Source organism: Lolium rigidum, chromosome 5 (genome assembly GCF_022539505.1).
Source record: "Lolium rigidum isolate FL_2022 chromosome 5, APGP_CSIRO_Lrig_0.1, whole genome shotgun sequence".
Taxonomy (NCBI): domain Eukaryota; kingdom Viridiplantae; phylum Streptophyta; class Magnoliopsida; order Poales; family Poaceae; genus Lolium; species Lolium rigidum.
In genome coordinates, this window is record NC_061512.1 from 223,991,931 (window position 1) to 224,014,502 (window position 22,572).

The window sequence follows — 22,572 nt, forward strand, 5'->3', positions numbered from 1 at the left end:
TCCTCCTCTTTCACGGCCATCGGCGGCGGCGTCTGAGGCTCGAGTGACTACGCGTGCGCCTCCTTATATGCCTCGTAGTCCACGTCCTCATCATCGAGGTCTTCCAGGTATGCCTAGATGCCGGCGCGTCGCTCCTGGTGTTCGGCCTCGAACCACCTCGCCCATAGTGCCAATTCCACGGCGTAGGTAGGGTCCCCCTCAAATCTGGCTGCAGGTACGCCCGCCGACATTGGATCTCCCGGCGGCGAGTAGGGCCACGCACGGGCATCCTCGCCTGGTTTAGGTGCCAATTCTGTGGCAGGTGACCTCAGGCCAGGGCAGAGGCACGACGGCCTCTGCAAACTGGCGAGCGGTCTCGGCCTCCACATAGATGCGCCGCTCCAAGCGCGGTACGGGTGGCGGACGAGGTGGCTTTTGTGTCGCGTGAAAGAAGCGGCGGCCGCCATTGCCATCGCCGCCGCTGAAGCGAGACCCGTCGGCCTCGTGGTCGTTGCGCCTAGGACGAAACCATCTGCCACCCTTCACCATGGCCTCGAGCTAGGGCATTGGTAGGGTTTCTGTCAGTGGGAGAGAGTGGGGACTGGGGACTGGTGTGGGCTCGAGGACGACGACAGGTCTTCATTTAATAAGACCGCGTGGACCTGAGTTGCCTCGATCGCCTCCCTAGCCGCGTACATGCAGGGCTGGTGCAATCTATTGCAGACACGCGTTGTCCTGTCCGCCACCGCAAATCCAACCCTTCCTTTCGCCGTTGTCATGCAGCATCTCGCGCTCGACAACAACAAGAAAAACCTAAAAGTATCTTCAGTTGCGTCTCTCAAAAACATTTAAGGCGCGCCAGATACATAACCTCCCTACCGCGCGTCCCAAACACCACTCTGCTCCGGGCTTGCCTCAAATGTTGTCCAGCGTGTCCACTCCGTTCCTGAATGGGCGGCACCACGCGTTAGCGTACCAAACGATTAATCCGGCGTTTTATCCGGACGTTGTTTGGAGGAGGAGGATGCAGCTAGAGATGCTCTAACAAGGACAGTACACAGACTTGCATGCTCACGGAATGCTGATGGTGCCAGAAAGATAGGATTTAATTTGCCGGGAGCCCCTACTCCAACGTGATCCCCGCAACGCCCAACGGGAGTAGCTAGGATGATCTAGATACTGCTACTGCCATAACCGGTGATCCCCCAAATGATCCATCAATCATACTGTACATGGTACAACACATGCTGTCGACGATCAATCGATCCAACGTGCGCGTACGAACGGCGCGGAATTATTGGCCTCCTCAACCGGCCGATGCGTCTGCGCCGGCCCCGCCGGCAGTCGATCTACTGTCCGGCCAGCCGGCGGTGAGAGAGGATCGGGGCGTCGTCGTCGACGATTGATCCATGGAGGCGACAGGCGGAGGGCCACCAGGAGTAAAAGGCCTTGTTTGCAGCCATCTCTCTCGCCCTTTCCCCCTGGCACTGCGCTGCTCGTCCGCACCTGCTGAAACCTGAATGCATGCATGCAGGCCGCTGCGTGTTCTCGGCGTACGCACAGTGGCCGCGCAGTGCTGCGGCCGGCAGGGGAGGAGATCGGTCGATCGGGCATGTGCTGCGAAATTCAGCCGGTGACGAACGTCTGCAGCCTGCAAATTCTGCAACTGCATTCATGCATGCTGCTGTTCCTTTCGCTTGTCTAGCAGTAGATCCTTCGCTTCTCCTTCCTTCTTCCCACTGCAGCGACCATCTGTAGGCGTGGAACTGCCGATCCCTCTCTCTGATTTCTCGGTCAGTTCCTTCTCGTTTGTCTGAGCGGTTCGTATCAGTTAGGGCATCTTCAGCGGCGCGACGCATTTTGGACGCTCAAAAGTGGTCGTAAGCGTCCGTTTGCGTCGCTCCGCGGACATATTTTGTCCGCGCGTCCGTTTGCGTCTGGGTGTGCTTCCATCGGGGCGACCCATTTTTTGAATTTGCAACATAGTTAAAAAATTTCAAACTAGTACATATGAATGCATAAAAACTATACAAAGTAGATCTATAGGTCTAGACTACTCGCTTCCTGACGGGCCGACACCGTCGTTGCGTCGCTCCGTCGCTTGCTTCTCCGCCGCCTCCCGCGCGGCCGCTATGGCTCGGTGCACCGCCGCGTCCTCTTGCAGGCACTGTTCCAGCCTCGCGTTGGCGGCGTCGTCCTTCAGCATCTCGAAAGACTCGACGATGGCCCTCTGCTCCGCCGCCTTCTCCTCCGACGTAGGCACATCAGGGTCATCCGAGGACCAAGATATCTCCGAGTCGGAGTCCTCTGCTGCAGCGGCGGCCGCCAGCCTGCGCTGTTCCAGCTCGGCGTCGACCGCCGCATGGGCCGCCCGCTCCTCCTCTGCTTCCTTCTCCGCTTCAGCCAGGGCCGCGGCGTCCCTGACCGGGTGGAGGAGGTCGGTGCTGTCTTCGGAGTCGAACTCGTCGTCGGAGCTCGAGGCCGGGGGAGGTGGAGTGGGAGGTGAAGGTGGAGGTGGAGGCGCGGCAGCCTGGCAGCGTCCGGCGCTGCTCATGGCGGATCTGCTAGGGCTGAGCGGAAGCGGCGTTACGGCAGCGGCGCTACGGCAGCGCTGGCTAGGGTTTTGTAGGGAGGAGATGAGATGCTTGCGCCCCTGTTTATATAAGTCGGAGGCAGGGCGACGGCCGCGCCAGCAGTGGCATCGCCATTACTACGTGCGCAGAGGTAGGCGACGGCCGCGCGGCACGCGAGGCATCGCCAATAACGCGGCCGCAGACTGCCAAAGCGACGCCTCGCCGCCAGTACTGGCGGAGAAGACGCATCGACGCTGCGTCACTGTCTGGTGGGCCAGACAAAACGTCCGCCAGACGCGAGCGGACACTTTCCGCGTCCGCCGAGCGTCCGCCAGAAACGCATCCCAGGCGCATACTTGGGCCAGATTTGCGTCTCCGCGGACGGCCTGGTCATTTTGCGTCGCCCCGCTGAAGGTGGTGCCAGATACATTTCCGGTTACGGCGGACGAAAACGGTCGCTCAACGACCATTTGCGTCGCGCCGCTGGAGATGCCCTTACTCCTGCCATTTTGCTTGCTTGCTCAGCTGCCGCGGTCAGTTGCTAGCTGGTGATCAGGTGCGCTACGTGCGGCATTAGTTCGGTTAGGCGTCAGTCAGTGTGCCGCTGCACTGCCGCTGACATTGACCTGCAACTCTGGCATGCATGATGGTCAATCGCTTTTTTCATAGCAGCACTACTGCTTTCAGATTCCTTTCGCTGAAACACCACTTTTTTTCCCTTTGAGCACAACATATGGCCTTCATATATAAATCATAGCAGGTACTACTTCTATCCATAAATAAATGTCTTATACTTGTCAAAATTTGAATACATGTAGACACTATTTTGTAGTATTTTGTAGTATATGAATACATTGAAATCTAGACAAATCTAAAATATCTATGTATAAATGGAAGGAGTACATCCGAATCGGTCGACGGCTACAAAAGCTAAACATGCCGGCCATAATTTAGGGACGGAGCATTCCGTCCGAACCACGTCTTGATTCGTTGCTCTCCCTTGAAACACGAAATTAATGAAAGAAGACTTTCTTTTTGTTCTAAAAAATAAGTTACAATGAACCGGTACGTGATAGTACATGAGGCGATCGGGAGGCGGCGGCCAATCTAAAAACAATCGTGGTTTTCCGACCCTCTTAGCGGCGACGCTGCCATATGCTCCGTCGCTGGTGGTCTTATGGCCTTGGAGGTGTGGTGGACCACGACCTTTTGTCGGCTCTCGTCAGCGGGAGGGTTCCCGTTTTTTATTTAATTTATTTTTCATTGTCTTTTTTTAGCATGATGAGGCGGCGGCTACATTATGAAATCAAAATAAGGTCTTTCCGTCCTACCGTTGCTCCGTTGGTATTTCGCAGTAACCGAAAATTCCGGTCCCGCCTGGTATGAAATCCTAAGCTAGAAAAAAAACGTCGATACAATATTGTATCTGGTGTCAAGTTTCAGATCATTCGGATTCTATAAAGTGGATATAAATTCTCTAAAATGGATCGGAAACGGATTTGGTGGGAAAATTATACCCCCATATATGGGAGGCTGTGCTTTAATTTTGCCGGGAGCCCATTCCACAAATAGTACCTCCGTTTCAAGGAATAAGGCGCCCTCGTTTTACGTGTTTTTTGTTTGACCAAGAATTACTTTAAATAGATAAAGATTATTTATATAAAATTAGTATCATTAGAAAGTACTTTTCAATACGAATCCAACGATACTAATTACATATAATATTTTTCTTTCAAGGATACGTCATGGATAGACGTATCGGTTTCATAGAAGAAAAAGGCCAGAAGGCCAGCGTTACAACACACTCTAGGCACATGCGCCACAGAGTGCAACCCCACGCTGCAGCTAGGCAGCACACACACGGTACGGGATTACTCGCGACATCTCCACTTGTCCACTACTGCAAGGGTGTCTCTGAACAACCCAGCCGCTCTCTAGAGCTCAGCCTCATCGGAGATTCGTGCTACCACCGCCTGTCTTGAGGGGGGCACACCCTCGAAAACCACGTCATTCCGGTGGCGCCAGAGGCACCAGCAGACAAGCGTGATTCCCGTCCAGAGATCTCGGTCCTTCCCCGGTCCACCTCGTTTTCCTTGTAGCCAGAGGATAAAGCGTGTGTTTGCCTGAGGCATCCATCCGAGCTTTCCCCACCAGCGCAGGGAAACGGACCAGACCTCTCGCGCCAGGACACATCCCACTAGCAGATGATCCAGGGACTCCTCTACCTGATCACAGAAAGGGCATGCCGCCGGGTGCGGAAGGCCCCGTCTGCTCAATTAGTCGGCTGTCCAGCACCTGTTCCTTGCCGCTAGCCAAAGGAAAACCCTGCAGTTCGGCGGGGCTCGCGAACGCCAGATCTGCAAAGCTCCAGCCATTTCTATCCTGGCGCCAAACATCGCGCGGTAACAAGATCGTGCCGAATAGGAATAGCTGTTGTCCCATCCCCACCGAAAGCTGTCCTCCACACCCTCCGAGAGGGCAACATCTGCCAGACGGTCTGCCACTTGGAACAGCTCCCTGATCGCCGGCGCCTCTAGGTCCGGGGAAATGTCGTCTCGCCATCCTCCTAGCAGCCCGTCGTGAACTCTCCGCAGCCTAAGGGTGCGCTTAGGCACTGCTGCGAACAGATTTGGCGCGATGTCCCGCAACCGCCCGTCTGGTAACCACTTATCAGTCCAGAAGAAGGTAGACTTCCCGTCCCCAATCACGGAGTAGGTTGCCCCCTCGAAGATCTTTCGAATCATAGAGGGAACCTGGATGTTGAACTCACTCCACGGCCTGGTGTTATCTACACGCTGCAGCCAGAGCCACCTAGCTCAGAAAGCCATGTTCATCATTCTGAGGTTGGGTATGCCAAGGCCACCCCACTTCTTGGGTGCACAAACTTTGTTCCAAAATTTTGTTGCTCAACTTTGTTGCTCAAGATTTTGTTGCTTAACTTTTATGGTCAAAGTTCGTCTTGGAATACGCGTGCGATTTATTCCTTGAAACGGAGGTAGTACATCACACATAATTCATCTAGCTAGCTAGGATGATCTAGAGATACTGCTACTGCTATAGCCGGTGATCCCCCCAAATGATCCATCTATCATACATTGTACGACCCATGGTGTCGACGATCAATCGAGCCAACGTGCGCGCGCGTACGAACGGCGCGGAATTATTGGCCTACTCAACCGGCCGATGCGTGTGCGCCGGCCCCGCCGGCAGTCGATCGGCTGTCCTGGCCTGCCGGCCGTCAGACGATTGGTACGTCGTCGTGGACGATGGATCCATGCATCGGAAGGGGAGGCAACAGGCGGAGGACCACCGGGAACAAAAGGCGTTGTTTGCAGCCATCTCTCCCGCCCCATTCCCCTGGCACTGCTGAAACCTGAATGCATGCATGCAGATGCAGGCCGCTGCTCTCGACGTGCGCACAGTGGTTGCGCAGTGCTGCGGGGAGGAGATCGATCGGTCAGGCCTGTGCTGCGAAGTTCACATCTGCAGCCTGGCCGTGGCTGCAACTCTGCAACTGCAAGGCTGCGAAAGCATTCATGCATGCTGCTGTTCCTTTCGCTTGTCCATCGGCAGCAGATCATTCGCTTCTCCTTCTTCCCACTGCAGCGATCATCGATTGGCGTCGAATTGCCTCTGTGCCTCTGTCCGATTTCTCGGTCAGTTCCTCCTCGTTTGTCTGATGGACGGACAGGAAGAAAATTATCACCCTTGCAACACTGAACGCGATTCAGGTCAGGTGGGGCGTTCAGCTGCTGGTGGCCAGCAGCTGCGGTATGAGCTCGGCTACGCGTCAGTCAGCGTGCGGCAGCTGGAGCTAGTAGGAAATGAACTGAGTACATTTCAGCATGATGGTAGAGCTGGGAATCTGCACACACTGACACACATGGGCATGACACTCTGGCATGGTAGCCAGCCTGAAGCGCACAGCCTGCAGCACTGTTGCTCTAAGTTTTCCTTTGTTGAAACACCACATGATCGAACAGATCGACCTTCGCAAAGCATAAACTTCGGTGCGTCCTAATCTAGCCATCTAGGACTACAACAGACGAACCCGGAACTAGAAGAATTATACAAGAAATTAATCAACCGAACCGATCTCCGGCCGGCTGGTGGCAGTCTGGCAGATCGCAGCAACAGCAGAATCAGGACGCCCGGATCCGCTTCTCTGGCGGCATGGTCCGGAACACGGCGGAGAGGTCTCGCGGGATGACGATGTACGCCCGGGCTGTCGTCGTCGTCGTAGATGTAGGCCGCGACTTCCGCTTCACGGACGGCAGAAGAGGCACCGGCGCCGGTGGGCACACCTCGGGCGTCCGGAGCCTGCTCTCCTCCGACGTGGGCGTCGCCGGCTCCTTCTGATCCTCCAACGCCGGCTTCGTCGTCTTCTCCTCTGCTGCCGACTCTAGCGTGGTCGTCGTCGACGTCGCCTGGGATGGAGCGGCCGAGGCGGCATCAGCGGCGTACGGCGAAGGGGGTGCCAAAGGCGCCGTCTTGATCGGCGTCAGCGGCGGTAAGCCCTCGTCGGCGAAAGAGGCCATCGCTGTCCGCCGAATCGGCGGTGAAATTCGCCGCGCAAGTGGGTGGAATTGGAATGGGATCGAATTCTTGTTCTCCGGTGGGTGCAGAAACTGGGTAAACAAATGGACAAGGAGAGAGAGAGAGGTGTGCGCGAAGTGTTAAATAGCAGCAGTGGACACAGGAGATCAGTGGCACGGATATGAAAGAAATGAAAAGCTTTTATGAGGGTTTAATTGCAACTTTGGGGGGTTTAGTGTGCTTTGCTATGAACTTATTACTACATGAGTTTGTGCATCTTACAAGTGGATCTTCAAAGTACCTATAGGATTATTTTGTTTGTTCATCTACACATTATATATGGGGCAAAGAAGTTCAATTACAAAGATGACATAAACATACAAAATCTATAATTTACCTAGGAAAGGGATGTAACAAGTACTCGAACGACCAATGTTAGTTCTCCATGTCACACAGTTTTTAAGCATGTCTAAGTGTGTTCTCCTATAGGATGTAGCGAGAAAATTCACATATAACGCCCCTTCCTCGTAACCGGATGACAACATATCCAATTGTTTATTTAATGTTCCACGCATAGGAGAAAATCCCCACCTGAATTTATTCGATTCAAATTCAAATGCACATAGCAGAACTCCCGTCGTCGTGCTCTTATTCCCCCCGTTGTTTCCAGTGTGCGGCCCTTTCGTGCATAGCACATTGCAATGATGACGACCTATACAAGGTTAAGTTCAAGGGAGCAAAGATTGGATTCCTCAATGTGGTCTAGAAAGGAACTGACCACCTTGGTGTTTGATTCTTGCATTCGCGCGGGAAGAAGAGGTTGGCGCCATTTTTGAAGGGCTTCTCGATATCGTTTGAGCGTGGTAACCCGTCTATTAGTCGCGTGTTTGAATTTGGTTGGGCCGCAACCCACACATCTTGAATGACCGGTCCAGTGCGGGGTGAACGTCATATCCAAATGTAGCGTGAATTAAATTGTGGCTCTAGCGTGGCGTTGTTGGGCCGAAATGAACGACATATCCATATGTAGTGTGAATTAAATAGTGAATCCAGCGTTGCATCGTTGAGCTGAAGTGAACGACATATCCAAATATAATGTGATCCAAATATAATGTGAATTAAATTGTGCATATAGCGTAGTGATGTCAGGCAAAATGAATACCGCGAGAACATCGCATTCTAGTTTGAAGCTTGAAAATTGATAGCTATCAAAATAGCATGTATGAGAAACATTGGTGTGATGAACTAGAGCGAGGAGGTGGCAAGGATGGTTCATATGGAATTGAGGGGTTAATAATTGAATTAGTCATAACTGCTAAAGAGGTAGTAATTTTGTTTACAAATATAGGATAAAAAAAATCTAAATAGGAGGCGATGCTTTTGGGCATTTTAGAAATGGATCTTCTAAATCTCAAGATGCAATTCCCAAATGCAATTGAAATCAATGGATTTACTTCCTTTCATATGTCGGTCACGGGATAACCGTTGCCATCCATAGTGGCAATGTACTCGTGCAACTATAACGGGAGTCCTATGGCTACTCTCTCTATGTGCTTTCGTAGCTCGTTCCCTCCCCTCTCCCGAGAGTCTCTCTCTGACCCTAGGCTCTTCCCCCCTCTTCTTTGGCGGCATCGCTGGACGAAGGGGGTCGAGGAGAGGAGGGTGGCCTCCCTGTATATGGTATTACAATATGGCCCCTAAGCGTCATGCCATGGCGGGTCACCCCTCTTGATAATCTCGCGCGGTGTTGTGTGTCTATGGAGGCGTTCTCCGACGAATCTCGGAGGTTCATGAGGTCGAGATCTAGAGGCGAATATAGCGGGATCCCCGTCAATCAGCCGCGTGTGGTGCCAACCCAAATCCAGCCAACGCGGGTGCACGGCTACCGTTGGTAGCTCGCTAGGCCATGATGGTGCCGGGCGACGAGGGCGGTGGTGGTGGCCGAAGTGTCAAGCTCCCCGTCATCGATGGCGGAGGAGGTTCTTTCTGTAAAAGTTAAGAACCGCGTCGTATTTTTGTTTTCTTTGGAGGTTCTCGGTGTAAACTGTAAGCCCGACGCTCCAAAAATTTGGCAGCTTCTGCGCCCTTTGGGGGTTTGTAATTAACCGTGGTCAAGGAAACACGCGTAGCAAGCATTAGTAGTAGCACAGAGAAATTGAAGTAGTAACGCGCGCCGGATGGCAACACCTGGCGCAAGTTAAACTTGGTTGTCCGTAGCTCCTAGAAATGCGTGGCGGGCGGGCGTACTCAGCACCGCGAGAAGGCTGCGTTCGTCGATCGGAAACTTTTCTTTCCGTTGGAGAGGTAGCGTGCGTAGGTGTAGATAGCCAGCGAAATGCCACGTAGCACTGGTCTCCGTCGTTAACTCTGTACAGTCGAAAAGCTTGGGACGGACGGCTGGATGAGCAGTGGCTCCACGGAAGCAGCCAAGCCGGGCAGGGCAGCAATTGGAAGGTTGCCAAAAGCGCGGCTGGCTAGCGACCGAGAGCCAGCTTTTCGCAGCTCTTCTGGTTCTGCCGTTTCTTCGGTCCTCAGAGCGGCCGGCCACCTTCCCCGGTCGGTCGTACCTGACCGATGGAGCTAGCGGCCCTGCCGTGCATGCCATGCACACGCGGTCCCGATCGATGGTGGTGGAATTTCGCGTGGATGCGGCCGGACCGAACCAGCGGACCAGCGCTGGCGTGTCTGCTGCGTGGGATGGGGCCAGCGGGGTTCCCCTCCTGTGTTTCATCTCTTCGGCGATCCGCGTCACGATCGCCGCTGCCTACCTTGCTTGCTATCCTAGGGAGACCGGGCTTTGCCCACAGAGGGCAGTCTGGGCATAACCATGTTAACGACAATGTTTTTGTTAAGCTTCATGCACTGGCCACTTGAATCAAAAGTCCGAACTGATGGAATGGACTAGGCAATCTATTTGTACACGTCAACACCCCCTCTCACGTGTGACGGGGAGACGAGAAGACAAATCAACACGTGTAGAGAGGCAACGAGGCAGCGCCGAGATCACACGCCACACGGCAAGAGGCTGCGGGGGAATTTAGAATAAATTGTGAAAGCCAGGATTTGAACTCGAGACCTGGGGCTGAGCAGGGCCGAGCGGGCGGGGCTGAAGGCGCCCGAGCGGGGGCTGGAGGCGGCCGAGATCCTGGCGCCGGGGCTCGGCTCGATTTGATCGGGGGCGGGGGCTGAATCGATCGGGAGCAGGGATCTGGTCGGGCGGAGAAGACTTGTCCGACGCGGGGAGCAGGGATCTGGTCGGGCGGAGGGCGTCGGGCGGAGAAGACTCGTCCGGCGCGGGCCGGCACAGGGGAGCAGCGGGGCGGCGCGGGAAGTGGAGGGCCGGAGCGGAATCGGGAGCAGAGCAGGGCGGATCAATCGATCGAAGATGAGAAGCAGACGGGCAACGGAGAGACGAACGGCGACGGACAAGCAACGTCGGCCGGGAAATTTAGAGAACCAATTTCGGTTCTGATACCATGTTAAGCTTCATGCACTAGCCACTTGAACCAAAAGTCCGAACTGATGGAAAGGGCTAGGCAATCTACTTGTACACGTCAACAGTTTTCACCTCTGCGGCCAAGTGCCAAGAGCCGAACATGCAGAGCAGAGGCGATCATACCCACAATCTGCGCAGTCCTCCACACGACTCGATGGACGGGGGCGACGCATTTCAGGGTCCGAAAATGTACGCGCGCGTCCGTTTTCATAGGCCGAAATGATCGAAATCGACCGGCGTCGGGGTAGCTCCAGCGGCACGACGCATTTTTTGCTCGAATTTTCATATTTCCATAATGAAAACATAATTTACATAGTTGAACATATGGAAATAAATCCTAAACGCCTGCACCTACTGCTTCTCCTCGTCGCTGTCGAGCACGATGAGCTCTGGTATCACCACGGCCAGTTGGGAACCGGCGGAACGTACGTCGGCACCGGCGGAACGTACGCCGCCGCCGGCGGTGCTGGAGGTGGAGGCACCCAGGGCTGTGGCTGTGGCGGAGGTGGAGGCGCCTAGGGCTGTGGCGGAGGTTGAGGAGCCCAGGGTTGAGGTGGGGGCCCCCACGGGTTGTACGGCGGCGGTTGTGGCATGGCCGAGTCCTGTAGCACCAGTCGTAGGGCTTAATCCTCCGACAAGTCCGGCGGCATGATGTCGGTGGCGTACCGGGGCAGCGGCGGCTGCACAGGTCAGTCGTTCTCCGAGACGAGGACGCCGGGCCTCGTCGTCCGTCATGTTGTCCGGGTACTCAAACTTGCGGCCCTCCGCCATGGCCAGCTGCCATTCCTCGAAGACGACCGCGACGTAGTCGTCGCTGTCGTCCTTGACCTCCTCATTGTGGTACGCCAGCGCCTCGATGTAGTCGTCATCGTCGTAGTCATCGTACTGCACAATCGGCGCCTGCTACGCACGCGTCGGCACCTGCTGTCTTCGAGGACGAGGCGGCGGTGGAAGGTCGAAGGGAAAGTCCCTGTCGCCCATGAAGCCCGCCCTCCTCCTCCGATCCCTCTCGGACACGAGATAGTGCGCCAGCTGTCGGAGTCGATGGTGTACGCCGGATCGGCGCGGAGGTCCGGCGGCAGGTACCGCCTCCTTCGCCGGATCTCGGCGCTCCTATCTGGCTCGCGCGCAGGCACGGGAGGGACGGGCACCCGGCGGTAGCTGAGCCGCCAGCCGCCAGTCATGTGCACGTCCCTCCAGGCGTCGCACGGCGTCCAGTGCGTGTGCATCAGCCTCCCCACGCTGACGGGCAGCGCCACCCTGTTCGACCGCTCCTCCTTCTTCGTGCCGCTGCCGGACGCCTCGAAATCGTTCTTCTTTTTCCCCATGGTGCTGCGGCGGTGGTGGTGGGAGTGGAGGTGTGGGCGATGGAGGAACGATGTCAGTGGACTTTTAAGGCCGGCCGCACGCGGGAAACGATGTCATTGAAGGCGGCGCAGAAGCCCAGCCGCCGCCCGCCAGTGCGCGTGCAAAAGAGGCAGCCGCGACATTGATGGCGAAGGCTGCGGCGCAGACGCGGAAGCACTGACCGCGGAAGCGATGGGCGCGGAAGCGATGCCCTCGATACAGGCTCGCTACCAGGCCGGCCCGGTGGAGATGCTAGCGGTCACTTGGTGTCCGCACAGCGTCCGCCGCGACGCATTCCAGTTGCAAATATGCGCCGGGTTTGCGTCGCCGCGGACTGCCCGGTCACGATGCATCGCCCCGCTGGAAATGGTTCCACACTCATTTTTGAGCCGAACGGACGCAAACGGATGCTCCCCGTTGGAGATACCCTTAGCTACCGATCGCCGCCACAAAGCGTATTCTTTACAAGTAGCATACATGTTCACGAACGTACTGTACATACACTGCGCCATGTTACTTATACTTTAATTCACTTATCTTGTCTACCTGTATCTATCAGATCCTTCCATCCGACGGCTCGGCCCTGTCGTTGCCTCCCTCCCTCTTCAGCTTCTCCACCGTCCGCCGTTTGGCCGCTAGAGCTCGGTGGACCACCGTGTCCTCTAGCAGACGCTGCCGCAACATCTTGTTGGCGGTATCTTCGGTCTTCTTGAGCGTCTTGAAGGACTCTACTAGGGCCCTATGCTCCATCGCCTTCTCCTCCGGGTTAGGCCCGTCGTCGGAGGACCAGTCGAATTTGGAAGAGTCAACCTCTGCGGCAGCCGCCTCCCTGCAGCGTTCCGTCTCGGCGTCGAATGCCGCATGGGACGCCCGCTCCTCCTCTGCTTCTTGCTCCGCGTCAGTCATGAACTCCGCGTCCATGGCCGCTTCCATGACGTTATCTGTACTTTCGTTGTCCTACTCCTCCTCGCCGGAGCTCTCAACCGGGGGAGGTGGAGTCGCAGGTGAAGGCGCTGCTCTTGGAAAATGCGGAGGGTTGTGTGGAGGTGGCTCTATGGTGGAGCTTGTGCGACGGCTACGATTTGTATGGGAGGAGATGAGATGCGCGCCCCTCTTTACACTACTAGGAAAACCCTTTTAGGTAAGAATGTATTCTGTGGCGCACCGCACCTAAAAGTGTGTGCTCCACAAAAATATTTTTGTGGCGCATAGATTAATATGTTCCACAGAATTTTTCAACTTCGTGACGCATCAAACAGTGGTGCGCCACAGAATTCTTGCTTTCTATGGCGCATGTAGCCAGATGCGCCACATAAACTTTATGGAGCCCACGTGGGGTCCGATACTGCACATGGATGAAGGCAATTCTGTGGCGCATGTGCCTTCATATGCGCCACATAATTCTGTGTGGGGCCCAAACCTGACAGTAGCAGGCCACATTTCTGTGGCGCATATGTTAGTTCATCTTTCTGTGACTGCATGTAGGCATATGCGCCGCAGAATGTGCGTCTAGCCCCTCCTGGATCGTCTTTTTAGCTTTGTAAAATACAAAGGAAATAGATATAAATTTAAAAAATAAAATCCTTCGAGGTGCTCATGTATTATGTCATCTAGTTTTAATGAGAATTAACAAACATGAATTTCGATTTTTTTTGCAAAATTATGTCATGAAATCTTCAAACTAGATTTCTGGTTACATACAAACTTGAAAAAAACGTACAATATATCAAAATAACCACGAGAAAATTCTACATCCGAATTCAACCGACGTTGTCCGTTCTGAAATTTACATAATTGGTAAATTTGAAAAGAATAAAAAGTTACAGCAAAGTCAAGATTTTTTCCTTCGAAAATAAAATATTTGAATTTTTTGTGGCGCACAAAATGCAGACGCGTCACAAATCTTTTCTCCTCCTCTCCTCCACCTCTCCTCCTCCTCCCTTCTTCTCCCTTCTCCTCCTTCTCCTCCCTTTTTCTCCCTCCTCCACACCCGGCCTTCTCCTCCTTCTCCACACCCGACGACCTCCTCCTCCTCATCCTCCTCTGGCGACCCCCTCCTTCCCCACCTTCGGTGGCCCCCTCCGGCCGGCCACCTCCTCCACCCACCCACCGACAACCTCCGGCCGGCGTCATCGGCCTCCTCTTCCTCCTCCTCCTCCACCCACACCACCCACCCACCTCCAGCGACCTCCGGAAAATTTCACCAAAAAATCCGATGAAATATAAAAAAAATCAGTGGCGCACCACTGCTGGGTGCGCCACAGAAGTTTTCTGTGGCGCATGCCTGCCTGGTGTGCCACAGAAGTTTTAAAATTCCGTGGCACATGTAGATATGCGCCACAGAAATAAATATATGTCGCGTGTCTTCTGTGCGCACGGAATATGCGTCATAGAACGTAAAAAAATGTGCGCCACATATGAGGGTTTTCCTAGCAGTGTTATATACGCCGGAGGGAGCCGAGGGGGCGTGGCACGCGTGGCAACCATTACTTCGTTGGCAGAGGTGAGCGGCAGCCACTCGGTAGGCGAGGATCGTCATTAAGATGACGCAGACTGCCGAAGCGACGCCTCGGGGCCTGGCGCGGCTGAGAAGACGCATCGAGCCTGTGTCGATGCCAGCTTGGCCCGACGAAACGTTCGCCAGACGCGAGCAGACACTCGACGCGTCCGTGCAGCGTCCATGGAGACGCATCCGAGTCGTATATTTGGGCCAAATTTGCGTCTCTCTGGACAGCCCGATCACTATGCGCCCGTTTGAATCGGCCCGTTGGAGATGCCCTGAGATGTCTCGAGCCTTAATATTTTACTGCTGTAGTAGATTAGCTGTTCAGGGGCGACTTGTGGATCCGATGATATCCTTGCGTATCTAGCTAGTGACAACCCATTGATGTGATCATGTGATACTACGTATATATTATACAGTTATACGCATTCCAAATATGGATTATGCATCAGAGAGTGGATAGACGGAAGCCGAGCTACATGTTAGCTCGTTATTTTTACAAATTTAGAAATCATATTTTTAAGTTTTAAAGAATTCTGAAACGAAAACCTGTGTGTAGCCAATGATGAAATCTACAAACATGTAAAATCTCAATGTAAAATTCTTAATACTTTAGGCTACACAGAAATGACAAATGTGTTGATCTGAGAATAGTGAATAGCGCATATTTTAAAACTGTAATACCTGTCAGATTTATTCATTTTTGTGTAGTCTACAATACACAGAATTTCACATTGAGATTTTGCACGTTTGTAGATTTCATCATTATCTTCATCTGGGATTGTTTTCAAAAAAATGAAACTTAAAATTATAGTTTTTGAATTTTTTAAAATAAAGGGCTACATGTAGCTCGGCCTCCATTTGCAGTTTTCCTTATGCATCACATTTTTACTAGAGTGTGTATACATGCATGCATGACATGCAAACTTCATCGTTGTATATTTTGGTCGACCCTTTCACTTATACTCCCGTGAATATGAAAATTAAGGGCGAGGAATAAACGGATTAATGACCCATGTGGTCTGCGAAGAGAAAATTGGCGATTGGCGCATGAAAGCTAGTACCGTTCAAATTCAAATTCTTTTGTGTGCACATAATCCTTCTTTTTACTTGCAGAAAAATCACGTACGCCACCTTTCAATTCCAATTGTTATCATTGCAGGAAAGTCTTGGCACTTTCAATTCCAGTTCATATCATTTCTACTGTGACAATGATAAATAATTAATGACAATGATTCGTGGCTGATGAATGTCCGTGGTGGTGCATGAAGGTACTAAAAAAAGTTGTAGTTGCATAATTTCATATCTTTTTAGGTCTCCAAAAATACAGGAAAATATCTCGTGTAGAGTGTAGATGACATGACCTTACAAATTTCCCTATACTATACGAAGACAGCCCACTTTTGGTCCTTAAATTCTAGCGAAAGTTCACTTTTGATCCTAAAACTTCTGTTTGGTTTAAAATAAACCTTAAACTCTCAGAAACATTCACTTTTAATCTTTATCCTGGTTGAGATAGCCAAATATCTTTCATGGGTGGCCAAAAACTCAAAACAACGGTGCAAGGGTAGAGAGGCAAGGCGATACTGATAGGCATGCAAGCGGGGTTTTATGATGCAATACTTCAAGTGAATTGGAAGAGAGAGAAATCAAGTGAGAGACTGGTTCAAGGACCCAAGGATTTGTTGCATTTTTTAATTAAGACGTTGGGTTCGATATCTCAGCTAGCTTGCGCTTGGTCTGGTTCTAAACTAATTTAGTTGGTTCACTGTTTCTTCTTTCCACGTCAACGATTTACCCAACTCAACATAAAAGGGATGAAAAGTAAACTATTTTGAAAGTTGAAGATCCATTCTAAACTAAAATAATTTTTGGGACCAAAACTGAACTTTCCCAAGAGTTCAAGGACGAAAATAGGACTTTCTTCCATACTATATAATCAAGGTATGTAGTGAGTGCGAAAATTACAACATACTATGTGCGATCTAAATTAGGGTCATATTGTTTTGTCTAGATTCAAGTGTATCTAGACATATTTTTAGTTGCAGATACATGCATACCTAATAAAAGTTGCGACACTTATTTTGAACATAGAGATTACCATTTTCATCACAAGTAACTCGTAGACTAGCATTAGTGTGTACCTGCAATGTATCGTAATCTTTTCTTCTTTTAACATCAAGGTTCATTTTTAGTACGGTGCCAAAAATCAGAGGTCAAGTTCTACCTTGCCATTTTGTATATGTATGGATTTCTCATTATCCAATTTATAGAAGTCACACGGTACTACTTTATTCCCAAGTATTTCCGGAATATATTCCTTTTGCTGGAGATTTATATGTTTGTACAATCCCGTCACATCAATGTCTTGGCATGCTACAAGACGCGTACGTGCTATGAGCGTGTGAAGTGGTCAGAAGTAATCCAAGATCGGGAATAGCAAAAAATGATTCAGAGGCCATTCCAACCCAACATGGCCCATGTGGCTTGGTGAGGCCAGCATTCGAAGTCCGAGCGCGGGATCGAGCTACCTGATCTGCTGCCGCCTCCCTTCCACCGCAAGCCAAGCCAGCCAGTGGCACTCCCTCGTAATTCTCCCGTAATTGAAGGCCCTTCTCATTTCCACCGTCGGCTAGCGTTTTTTCGCTGGCGTTCGGCCGGGTGCTCCGCTTGCTCTAGATGGGAATGGGAATGGTGTATACGTGAGACTAGGATATGGGTGAGAGGACATTCTTCCCATTACCGTTCTTGGCATTCGACTGGGATACTCTCATATATGCTTCGCTATGTCCTTTAATTTGAAATGACAATGGCTTCGCTTTATTATTTGTAGGCATGTTTTGCACTTCTAATCCGAATCTTACAGCCTCTTTTTTTTTCTCCAGAGAGCTCTAGCCTAGAGGCCTAGATCAAAATAATCCTACCCACTAATTAATCGCTTTACCATTCCTGTGCATTCCATTAATTCACACATGTAAGGATTTTGCGATGGTTGGTCCTGAGTCACCTATGTTTGATTATGCTAATTATTTCCGTTTAGAAATAGCAGGATATTACTTTCAAAAAAAAGAAATAGCAGGATATTAGAATTGTGATGAGATGGTCTTGGGAGAAACACGAGTGAAATGGCCCACACTTTTTTTTTTGTCGATCATAAAGGTTTTTGCATCATTCTTCTTGCATACAAATTTTACAGATATGTCTTTGATATTGATTGAAATTCTCGTTGTTTTTATTGCTTTGTATAACAAAAGAAAAAGGAAGAGATGACGACAAAACAAATTAAATTCTCCAATGCTTCTATTTTAACTTGAGTATTACTCATACAACATATGTGAAAGAACATAAACTAATTAGCCCCGCAGATAATTTGTTCCGATATATAACTATGATTAGGAGACTGGTGCAATCTAAAACCTAGTCTTCTCGCTATTAGTCCCACGATACAGAATGGAAAAGTGCGAAAAAATTTAGTATTCTAATACTTGGAAGGCAGGTAGAAAATTTAAATTTTATTACATAAAAAAGTTCTTCAGAATTTAATCCAATGTAATATATTGGATGTAGTGTAAAATTGGAGCTCCCTAGCTCCTTTCAACTATGAAAGAATATTTTCTTTGTTTCGTTTCTTTGTCCTCTGACCTAAGAATTCTTTGTTTCGAAATGACTAACTATTGAGAAGTTCAATAGTGAAGTTTATTTTTTAACTTCCACCTTCACTTCTATTCAAGTGTTTATCAAATGTTAAAATAGTTTCGTATTTAAAGAATATTATTTTGTTAGCTAATACATCGTATTTATATTTTTGGACCTATACTTTATTGATCTATGCCCACGGTAAGGTGACAACAAATAGAGCGAAATTCATAAACTCAGATTTTTTTCTTCCATGTTTGTCCTTTTATTTTTATTTTTGTAGGAACATCTAGTAATGATAGAGTTTTTGTTACTTCGCAATCATACTCAGTTTTAGAAATACCCCTAAGGTGGTAACTCATTAACTGTTAGCAACGGCCCACGTGAGTTATATATACATGTGATAGGGTGCATTACACATTATAAATATCACAATAGATGGTTCTAGATAGAATTTTCTTCTTCTTTACTTTATTTAAGCAATACAATATCGTTGTTGTTGCCATCAAGTACAATCGCAAGACAGTGCGGTGGAGCGGCTCTGGTTCCTGCAATCCCCTATCCCTTCTACTCAACACCATGGGCATGCCTACACTCACTCCGGATGTTTATAGTGCATTCGTAAAAACGATATTTGCTACCCTCAAAAGCCTAGCTAGCACACTAGTATAGTTTAAGGGAGTTACTATTTCTCAGTCAACTGAGAACTAACTTCGTTTTCAGTCAGATGATGTCAATAAATCGCAGTTGCAACTCATGACTAGCACAAATCACAAAAAAAATCAAATGGTGTAAAACTTAACTGAACCTAGTTCTCACGAAGCAAATTCCATAGTTTAATCAGCCTTCCATGCATCGAAAGTATATATACATTTATTTCGAGAATGGAAACTATATATAGTACATGATTTGTACGTACGTACGGCGCAGTATCATTTGCTGACAAAAAGTTTGGCGTTAACTGTCTAAACATTTGCTGACGGCCAGTTTCTCCCGAATACTAACCCTTTGCCGACAAAAGATGGACGCGAAAATGCGCCTTTTCCTTCTTGCACGACAAAAGAGAAAAGCTATAGGTATTTTGCTGGTTGGCATTCGGTACATGGCAGCTGACCAATTCATTCGAGCTTTGCACTTGGTACACCATAACTAGCTAGCTACTTGGAAAGTACAGTAGCTACTGCACGCATGCATGGTCTACCCATGTCAGGGCAGCATACGAATTCAAAAGGACCTGCGCATGATTGGGCCATTGACTGGTATTTTGCTGGTTGGCATTTGGGAAAGCAAGGCCAGGTCTCGTAGTTAATTTGGAATAGGTAGAACTGAACTTAGGTACCTAGAAACTTAAGTCTGACAAATGAAACAGTGAGGACTGAACCGACAGATGAAACGGGATCTGCAGACCATCTCCTTCCCTTCTCTCGCTCAGCAGGGGAAAACCTAACAGGTTCACACAGCCAAGGACAGTACATGTACAGGACTCGCTCGCAATGCAAGAAGGATAGGCTTTAATTTGGCGGGAGCCCATGCCACGCAATTCATCACACATAATTCAGCTAGCTATTTCTAGGATCTAGATACTGCTACTGCTATAGTCGTTGATCCCCGCAAATGATCCACCGATCATAGTACATGGTACTACGACACATGGTGTCGACGATCAATCGATCCAACGTGCGCGCGCGTACGAACAGCGCGGAATGATTGTCCGAACCGACGGGCATGCATCGGCCCCGCCGGCTGCCCGGACAGCGGTCAGAGAAGATCGGAGCGTCGTCGTCGACGATATGGATCCATGGAGGCGACAAGCGGAGGACCACCCGGAGGAAAAGGCATTGTTTGCTGCCATCTCTCCCGCCCATTTTCCCTGGCACTGCGCTGCTCGTCCGCACCTGCCGCCTGAATGCATGCATGCAGGCCGCTGCGTGTTCTCGGCGTACGCACAGTGGCTGCGCAGCGCTGCGGCCGGTCGGGCAGGAGATCGGTCGGGCATGTGCTGCGAAAATTCAGAAGCCTGGCTGTGGCGCGCTGTGACACACATCTGCAACTCTGCGTTCATGCATGCATGCTGCCGTTCCTTTCGCTTGTCTAGCGCGCGGCAGATCATTCGGTTCTCCTTCCTTCTTCCCACTGCAGGCCTGCAGCGACCATCGGTTGGCGGTCGAACTGCCGATCCCTCTGTCTGATTTCTCGGTCAGTTCCTTCTCGTTTGTCTGACGGACGGAAAGATCAAAAGTTATCATTCTTGCAGTGGGCGGCTCATAATCAGTTGCTCCTTCCCTTTTGCCTGCGGTCAGTTGCTGGCGATCAGCTCCTGCGGCTGCGGTACGTACGGCATTAGAGCAGGTCTAACAGACCCCGTAAAAGGGGCAGGCCCGTATAATAACCGCTAGGTTTGAAGGTTTCGAGCCTACCCGGCCGTCTAGCACGCCCCGTAAACGCCCCCGAATCGTTTTTTGCTGTTTTTCGAGTACGGGCGGGTCCTCGCCCCCTCACTTGTGCGGGGGTGGGAGCGGGGATAGTGGGCGAAACCACTATCGTCCACTCCTACGCTGCGGGAAGCATTTACGGCTGAAGCCAGCCGCCGCCGCCGCCGCCCGATCTCCTCCCCGCGCCATTCCCGGCCGGATCACGGCTGCCATGGACCGTGCCGCAGAGCCGCCTACCGCCGGCGGTACACCTCCTTCGGGCGCGGTGGTTGATGTCCCCGTCGGAGGTCCGCCGGCCGCCGGCGTCGTGTCCGCCATGATCGCCTCCACCATCCGTCGAAGAGGAAGAGGATCCGAGAAGCAATTCTTCGAAGCTACCGTGCGGCGGCCGCCGGTTCACCGCGGCGGCGCCGGCTGCCAAGCAAGACGGGCCGGTTGAAGTCCAAGGCCGCCGGGCCGAGGGGCGTGGCGCCGCCAAGGTGCGGACCAAGGCAATCGGCCGCATCGGCCTCGCCGCCTCCGCCGGCCTCCAAGGCCACGACCCCTCCTCCCGTCCGTTCCGTGGCACGCTGCCCAGCGCCGCGCCGCGCCGCCGCCAACCACCATCGACGTAGAAAAGGTGTTCGATGTTGAGTCCACAACATCGTACTTGGACATGCTCAACGATTCCGCGGTGAATTTGGACGCCGGTATCGGTGCATTCGATGGGGAGTGCAATGTTGAAGACTTTGATGATGAGAAGGAGGATGAGGGTGACGGGGACGAGGTGGTTGAGGTTGATCACGTGCTGCCGCCGGTTCTTCGTCGACGCCGAAGCCACGCACGGCGAACTACGGCCGAGATCGAGGACGTCATCTTGGTCCCGTGCTTGGAGCAAGGTGGGGATGGATGCGTGCACGGAGTGGACCAAGGCGGCAAGCGCTATTGGCGGCGCATTGAGGATCAATACCACCGTGCCTGAAGCCTCGCACGGAAAGCATGGCGGACAGATCCTACGGCTCCCTTGAAGGCCGATGGAACATCATCAAGCCGGCTTGTTCTCGTTGGAGTGCTGCCATGGATCAAGTGGCCGACAACCCTCCTAGTGGATGCGTCCGGAGGACTACGTAAGTTTTCCTTGTGTTGATGATGTGTTCATGATGTGGAAACATCTCCTCATACTATTGTTGTGCGGCCCAAGTATGCTCAACAACGGTACAAGGACATGTAGGCGGCTCAAAGAACAAGGAATTTCAATTTGAACATTGCTTTTCCATCCTTCAACATCTTCCTAAATGGAAGTTGCGGGACAACGAGCCAAAGTGCAAGAAGAAGGCACTTATCGCCATGGATGATGAAGCGGAGGACATGAGGGGAGAAACACCGGCAGAAGCCCGAGGGCAACAAGAAGGCCAAGGAGAGGGTCAAGGTAGAACTTGAAGCAGCTAGCTTCGGGAGAAGTTGGATCAACTCATGAAGTCCAAGGAGGCATTGACGATGAAGACGTTGGAGACCAAGCTCATCATCACCGACAAGAAGAGTGTGGTGAAGCTTGCCAAGGTGCAAGCAAGGAAGGAGCTTGACATGAAGATGATCGCAGCCAAAGAAGCCAAGGCCATGAAGGAGCTCTTGGCCGAGGAGAGGGAAATCATGATGATGCGCACCGACGGCATGGACGAGGATCAGCTGGCGTGTGAAGGAGATATGCCCTAGAGGCAATAATAAAGTGGTTATTATTTATATCTTTATGTTTATGATAAATGTTTATATATCATGCTATAATTGTATTAACCGAAACATTAGTACATGTGTGATATGTAGACAACAAGAAGTCCCTAGTATGCCTCTTAAACTAGCTTGTTGATTAATGGATGATTAGTTTCATAATCATGAACATTGGATGTTATTAATAACAAGGTTATATCATTATATGAATGATGTAATGGACACACCCAATTAAGCGTAGCATAAGATCTCGTCATTAAGTTATTTGCTATAAGCTTTCGATACATAGTTACCTAGTCCTTATGACCATGAGATCATGTAAATCACTTATACCGGAAAGGTACTTTGATTACACCAAACGCCACT

General features: G+C 51.1%; 1 protein-coding gene across 1 annotated transcript; it reads right to left on the minus strand.

Moving 5' to 3' along the window:
- Window positions 1-6,694: 6,694 nt before the first annotated feature.
- LOC124654786 (probable transcription-associated protein 1) lies at window positions 6,695-7,090 on the minus strand. The gene has a single exon (XM_047193771.1). The coding sequence runs from the start codon at window positions 7,088-7,090 to the stop codon at window positions 6,695-6,697; it is 396 nt and encodes a 131-aa protein (XP_047049727.1).
- Between the last annotated feature and the right edge of the window lie 15,482 nt (window positions 7,091-22,572).

Bases quoted from the DNA above. Each gene is read 5' to 3' on its own strand.
- LOC124654786 (XM_047193771.1), bottom strand. From the start codon at position 7,090: ATGGCCTCTTTCGCCGACGAGGGCTTACCGCCGCTGACGCCGATCAAG.